The sequence below is a fragment of the Macrobrachium rosenbergii genome, chromosome 56, assembly GCF_040412425.1.
Source record: "Macrobrachium rosenbergii isolate ZJJX-2024 chromosome 56, ASM4041242v1, whole genome shotgun sequence".
Taxonomy (NCBI): Eukaryota; Metazoa; Arthropoda; class Malacostraca; order Decapoda; family Palaemonidae; genus Macrobrachium; species Macrobrachium rosenbergii.
Genome location: NC_089796.1, coordinates 28,321,095 through 28,328,594, shown reverse-complemented (window position 1 = coordinate 28,328,594; position 7,500 = coordinate 28,321,095). Strand labels below are relative to the sequence as shown.

The 7,500-nt window shown below is 38.1% G+C and overlaps 1 protein-coding gene across 1 annotated transcript in view; it reads right to left on the bottom strand.

Annotated features, from left to right (window-relative positions):
- Positions 1 to 7,500, bottom strand: part of LOC136836133 (uncharacterized) — a 113,485-nt gene that overhangs the window by 98,151 nt on the left and 7,834 nt on the right. Inside the window, exons 2-4 of the mRNA XM_067100125.1 lie at positions 1,629 to 1,712; positions 1,052 to 1,228; positions 379 to 642 (exon numbers count right to left, since the gene is read on the bottom strand). Coding sequence (XP_066956226.1) covers positions 379 to 642; positions 1,052 to 1,228; positions 1,629 to 1,674 — 487 coding nt within the window. The 5' untranslated portion in view covers positions 1,675 to 1,712. The remainder of the gene's footprint in view (positions 1 to 378; positions 643 to 1,051; positions 1,229 to 1,628; positions 1,713 to 7,500) is intronic.

The following is a 7,500-nucleotide window of genomic DNA, read 5'->3' as shown; positions in this document are numbered from 1 at the left end:
AATATATATATATATATATATATATATATATATATATATATATATATATATATATATGTTTGTGTGTGTGTGTGTCTGTGTGTATGTATATATATATATATATATATATATATATATATATATATATATATATATATATATATATCAAAATAATTGAAAAAATAACTCTCTTCCTAGTCAGACTGTGAAACAATACAATGCACATAGTTGAAAAAACATTGTAAGTCGAATGAGCATATAAGTTTATGAATTATAAATATTTGTCAGTACAAAACCGGAATTGCTAAACGTGAAAAACCAAGCAGTGGCTGTAAACCAAGTCAAGGAAAAGTGTGAATGCAATTGAAGTAGCTCTATTGACTCTCCTGAAGAACTTACATTGGATTTTCCTCGTTGGAGGGACATCTGCTTGCTCACAAATGAAGGGATTTGTTCTGTTACAAGGACTGTCATTTATGTAGAACTTAGCTGAATCATAGAGATGGGCGCAATTTTCTCTCCTAATTCCATTTGGTTCTTGAAAGGTTGGATAGCCCACCCAGAAAGGCGTCCCCATCGGAAATTTGTTGCCGGATGACGAAATCCAAACGCCTTCTGTTTCTTTGTCATTTCCATCGACCCAGTACGAAGAAATTGCCAAATCTACCAAATACGAATAAGTGCTAGCAGCATAAAATTGAAACATGCACACACATGCACACACACACACATATGTATATATATATATATATATATATATATATATATATATATATATATATATATATATATATATATATATATATATATATATATATATATATACGCTATAAAGCAACGAAAATTTCTAGACTCAGAACTCACGCGATGACTCTTTTCAACCTGATAGCTGGAAAAGGAGAGCTATACCATGTTCAACTAGGTGAAAGCTAAGGCATGTTAGAAAATAACTAAGGATGCTAATAATTAATAAAACCATGAAGCAATGCTGTTAGAACTGAGGAACCTCTGCCTTATAAACAAGCCTTGATGCTGCCTAGAAACAGAGTGGTAAACACAACGACAGAATTACCTGAGGCGTAAATGTAGTCCACCAGAGTCTTGAATTGTCTGGCAGAGTCAATGGTCACCAGAGATGCTCCTCTCATCTCATTGCAGTATTCACTGGCCTCTTCGAAGGTCAGGTGATACTGGGTCACAAAGGACAAGCATTGTTCTCCGACTCTTGTGAATTCCGGGTCGCAGTAGCCTGAAAGGCTTTTGGAATTGATATTTTGTATGCAGAAAAATCAGAGATAGCATCCTGGGAATAATTACGATTTCGTTAATGATGATTACGGTACTAGCATAACTGACTTTGTTCTTTGCTCTTTCATTTTAGTACTATTCCCTTCTCCTTAGGACAAAAACTTTAGTTTTCGTATAATTATATCATCTGTGATCCCCCAGTAGAGTGACCAGAAAGTATTTTATTATCGTCACAATTTTTTACCAGTACAAGGAAAGAAAAAAGTATTACTCATTAATGGAGTTAATACTAAACATTCGTTAACAAATGACGTTGCAGAGAAAAGAAACATACACACAAATAAAGTTAAGAACCATCGATTGTAGAAAAGATTACGGAATGGAGACCGTTTCTTGCTTACCCCAAACGACGACTGGAAGAAGCAAGAATGAGAGTAAGCATTTCATATTTGTTTAATCCTGAATATATATTTCAGTCAACAGTTCTGCAAACAACAATATAAATATTAGAATATACACATAAGACATAATATAAAATTTGCCTTAATTAAACTTGTACAGACAGATGCATACGTGTATATATATATATATATATATATATATATATATATATATATATATATATATATATATATATATATATATATATATATATATATATACATACATATATATATATATATATATATATATATATATATATATATATATATATATATATATATATATATATATATATATATATATATATATATATATATATATATATATATTATATATATAAATATATATATATATATATATATATAATTTATATAAATAGATAGATAGATAGATAGATAGATAGATAGTATGCCTGTGTGTTTGGGTACTGTGTGAATTCATGTATAATGCACATACAGTACAGAAACATACAGAGTATGCCAGACAGAAGTTAATGAGGCCAAAAACCACTAGGGAATTGTTTACTTTCCTTCCTTCTTGGGAAACGGTCACCTGCATACCATCGGAGACGTACTGCCACACCTACATATACTTTGTATAGATACTCTTGTAACATTTCATCTGTCCATATTTTACCAGTGAACAGGGGCACAGAAGGAAGCGCTCGAAATACATGGTTGCCACTTTGAAGTAGTGTTTTATGGGCCTTTTATGTTCATATATATATATATATATATATATATATATATATATATATATATATATATATATATATACACATACACACACACACACACACACACACACACACACACATATATATATATATATATATATATATATATATATATATATATATATATATATATATATATATATACATGTGTGTGTGTGTGTGTGTGTGTCTGGTGCATGCAAGATAAGCAGTTATTTGATTAATCAGTTAATCAACTGGCCACCCAAGTTTTTTATTGCTTCAGTTATTTTAATTTTAAATTAAACTCCATTTCTACTCTCCTCCACAGGGCCTTTACACACTCATCGAATTGGATGAACTTCCATGAAGAGATCGTAACCCTGGCTAACTACTTCAAAAACAACTGTTTTCCTCAAAAACCCTTTTTCAGGGCTTTAAACAGGTTTTTAAATCAAAAAATTAAAAAACCCACGGCCATCCACACGGTACAAAAACTGAAAATGTTTGCAACGTTCCATTACCTATATGACGATAATTTTAGGAAAAAATGTCTAAATTTATTTCAGAGAGAACTACCTGCACTGAACCTAAAATTAATCCCCCAAAATCCTTGCGCCATCGGGTCCTTTTTCAAGCTCAAGGACAAAGTTAGTCCATTGTTTATATCCAACGTCGTTTACAAGTATACTTGCCCCAGGTGTAACCAGGGGACTTACGTTGGATGTAACAAAAGACTGCTGAGGGTACGCATAGACGCCCATAGAGGAGTTAGCTTCCGAACCGGGAGCAGATTGTCCAGCCCGGAACAATCCAACATAAGGAATCATTCGAAATTTTGCAAAACCACTCATAGACAACAAAGACTTTCGAATAATAGGACAAACACAAAAAGACAGTGACTTAACAACCTTAGAATCCATAATGATAAAATTAACAGTTCCATCATTGAACACCCAAACATCATCCACTCAGCTGTTTATTGCTTAATGGTTCTATTTGCCTTATTGTTACCTTGTTTTCTCCTTTTTATCTATTTGTGTTTTAATTTGTATTTTTCTCTCCTTCCTTCAACAGTCTTTTTTTAGCTCCCGTCTGGGTAGGTCTTTCTTTTAGTGTCATGGTGCCTTTGATATTTTTAAAAGAATTAGCATTTTAAATGAGACAATAATGTAGTGTTTTTAATCAGTTGTTGTAATAAATGTTTTTATGATTAATTATTGAGTCAGCTCGCTGTTTTTCAGCCTTGAAAATACAACAATGTAGTTGTGAAACGTCGGCATTAGGAATAAACTATCAGCTGTATTGAGTGCCTTTCCCTGGACGCCTACGAGTGATGATTTCGAGAGCTGCAGCTCTAGTGTTGGAATATATATATATATATATATATATATATATATATATATATATATATATATATATATATATATATATATATATGTGTGTGTGTGTGTGTGTGTGTGTGTCTATATATATATATATATATATATATATATATATATATATATATATATGTGTGTGTGTGTGTGTGTGTGTGTGTGTCTATATATATATAAATATATATATATATATATATATATATATATATATATATATATATATATATATATATATATATATATATATATATATATATTGTTACATAGGTGGACAGTTAATTAACTGATTAATTAAATGACTGCTATCTTGCATGCACTGGACCTATGTAACCTGACAGTTAAGGCCAACAAAGCTATAAATGACAACAACCTACAATGGAGAAAGGTTGTCAGTTTGAAACTAATCAGCACAAAAATAACATTTATTTCACACAACAAGATGAGTTAATTAAACCTAATGAAACTAGTTCCAAACAAAACAAAGCATCAAAATTAGAGTATTTACGCGAGCTAAACAGCAGCTTGGAAATTTAATCCTAATCAGGACGAGTATATTAAAACTGCAATGCACAACAGATCTGAACCTCTCCTAAGGGTTTTCTTGAAACAGTTGATGTTCAAAGAATGTGAATGTTGCTTCTAAACACTAAGGATTGCAAATATCTCCGAGGAAGAGAGGAAAAACCAAGCTTCAAGGTGTACATATACATCTGGAAATAAATCATCCAGATAACACTAATATAAAATAATATATCTCTCGTGATATTTGATTTCAAGAACTGCAGTTTCACTTATATCATGAATAATGATTTAAACACCACGAAGGGTTAATGAAGGTTATATCACTATACAGCACTAAGTTCGACTAATATAGGAACTTCATAAGGGAATGAACTGTACTAGGGCTCTTATTCAGGGACTTCTTTTAGAATGGATTTTGAACAAAGAAAAATGAGAGATTCAGTTGAAGGAAAAAAAAGCATATACACTGGGAATCAATTTGTCAAAGTCAGACTTACCACTAAAATCCAATAATGCTGCATTCAGGGAGGCCAGTTCCTGGTCCTCCACAGAATGCATAGCAGTAAGGTCCACCAGAGGATTATCCTCTCCTGACGAATGTGGTGAGGAAGAAGTGGCTGGTGCCAGAGACTTACAATTTAACAGAACCAACTCCTTGAGGGTTGGTGGATCTCGCGAACGAGGATCTGTGTCATGATTGGGCTCTGGTACTGGCACCATGTCAGGGTCAGACAAAGAGTTCAAGTCGCATGGCGGCTCAACATCCAAGATGGATGGAGCATGGTACTGCTCAGGGCTCACAAGTGGCACTGGCAGAGATTGATGGTCAGGTATGCCTGACGAGGGGTTGGAGGTGCAATACCTTATGGATGGCTTGAGTTGGGCTGAGACAGAGATTTTTGTCCCAGCTGGAGGTCAGGGCCTCTTGGAGTTTTCTGATTCATGGCACCCGCTGTGAGTTGCTTATTAGGGCAACCCTCCCAATTAGTGGAGTGGCCTGTCACCTTGCACATGCGACAGCGGTGCTGTGTTTTGTCAACGTCTTTGGTGGCCATCTTTTAGTGAGGAGGGAGGACTAGGACTGGAGTTGCATGGAGTGTGTCCCTTCCGTTGACCACTTCACTGGGCGGAAGGTAATTCTTCTTTGGTGGCACACCAGTCAAAGTAGCTGTGCTTATGGTTGGTGATGTCCAAGTCAATGCCTCCATTGTGGAGGTAGTAGGGCTATGGAGTGGGGTTGTGGAATGGCCTCCCCAGAGGAGGTCCCAGCCCTACAGAAATTCCACTCCTAGCCTGATTCCACTCACCATGCCAATGCGGTGAGGTAGCGTGCCCCAAGGTGTCGTGACCTGGAGCTCGACTGAGGGAATGGCTTTGGTGTGGCTTTCTATCCATTTCATCTCTCACCGTGTTTTCTCATCAACAGTGGCACTGGATGGCACTTGGTGCCTGACAATCAAGCTGATGCCTGCTGCAGTGTCTACTGTAACCAGTAGGTGCACTGGCAGGCTAGAGCCATCAAGGGGCACCACCAAGAGCATGTTACCTCCACCAGCTTTGTCAACTTGATCAGTGCCATGTCCTCCTCAGCTGGGCTGCTGAAGATAAATCACCCCGAGAGGCTGGACACTCAGTTTGGGTAAAAAAGGATAGCCGGCACTATAGTGTCCCAGAGAGCCACAGTCTTGGCAGGGGCCCTTTGGTGGGGCTTGTCTGCCCACGGTGACTCTTGGGGGAGAAGTTGGCATGGAGTCAGAAGGAGAGGAAGTCTGGGTGACTGAGAAGGTGCTGCTTGTTTGCTACCTTTTTGAAGAGGCACTTGACTTCAGAGTATCCCACCTTCTTGCAGAACTAGCATACCGGTCTGGAAGGGAGTCTGTTTTTCGGGTGAGCTGGGCCTGAGAGGTATCTGGGGGGGGGGCACTATGTGCCAGTTAGATATACTATTGGATTGGTTGTAGGTCTCCTAATCATCAGCCATACAACAGGCATCCATGATTGTCTTGGGCTGCATATTGTTGAGGTGCACAGAGAGGAGGCCAGGAGCACACTGGAAGAATTCCTCCATCATGTTCCTGTTAAACAGATCCTCAAATTCTGTGCATGACATGGACTCAAGCCAGCGAGAACCAGCTTGGGTCTTGTGATAGGTCCATTCAGAACCAAGACTGACCGACTTCTATGGGGGAGGTCTCTAAACCATTGTCTCCATTTTTCCGGGGTGATCTCATAGGTTTTCGTTATCACCCTACAAACATTCTCATGTTTCACTTCTGACCTCTCTCTGACAAGTGGAGGACAGCCTTGGCCTTACCTTCCATATGCTTGGAAAGTACCAAGGCCCTTTTCATCTCAGTGGTGGTGTAATTGTCAAAGAGGGTTTCCATTTCATCCAACCACACCTCTGGCTCATCCTCCATTCACTTGGGAATCCAAGAATTGATGCTGGAGATGGGCGTATTTGGCACAGCCAGTGTGGGGTTGGAGGCTGTTGGGTAGCTAGAGCCTCAGCACTTTCCTTTTGAACCTTCTCCAGCTCCTTTTCCTTGAGAGCTAGCTCGTACTGCTGTTGTTCTTCAGCATACTTCCTCCATTCTGTTCTTTCTTCCCTCTCCTTCTTGGCCAAGTCATCCAGCTCTTCCTTGATCCAGTCGGCGAGGTCTTTTCTTGTGAGACCCACCTCCTTCCCCAGGTTCATGAAGGCTTGGTAGCGTTTGGTCCCCATGGTTCTTGTAGATTCGGACGGGTAAGGTAGTTGGTCCAGGAAGGAAAGTGATTTGGAGAAGCGTCCTTTAACTGTGGTGACACTTCAAGGGAATGGCACCTTTTCAATAAAGTGGCACTGTGGCTAAGTGTGCCTTGCAGAGGTCACACTGATGGCACTCTGTATCTCGAGGTACAGGTGCAGTTGCTTAGTCACACAGGACTTTTTCTTGTTTGCACTAGGGTGAGGTACCACTAATTGTACTAAATGGAAAGGCACTCTGCCCAGACAGAGCGCAAGTAATAAGTCAGAGAAAAAGGAAAGCTCTCAAAAAAAACCGTCAAGGAGTTCTCCTACCTGCCAGACCAATGCCCTGAGGTGTGCTTCTAGACTCATTCTGTTTAAGAAGTGGGCAAAACTGCCAATCATGATATACAAACTTGCAAGCGCCACAATATTTCACCCTACAAAACTTCTTAGTATGGCCCTGCCTGTTACAATTATAACAACGGACCTGAGATCCTGAACTC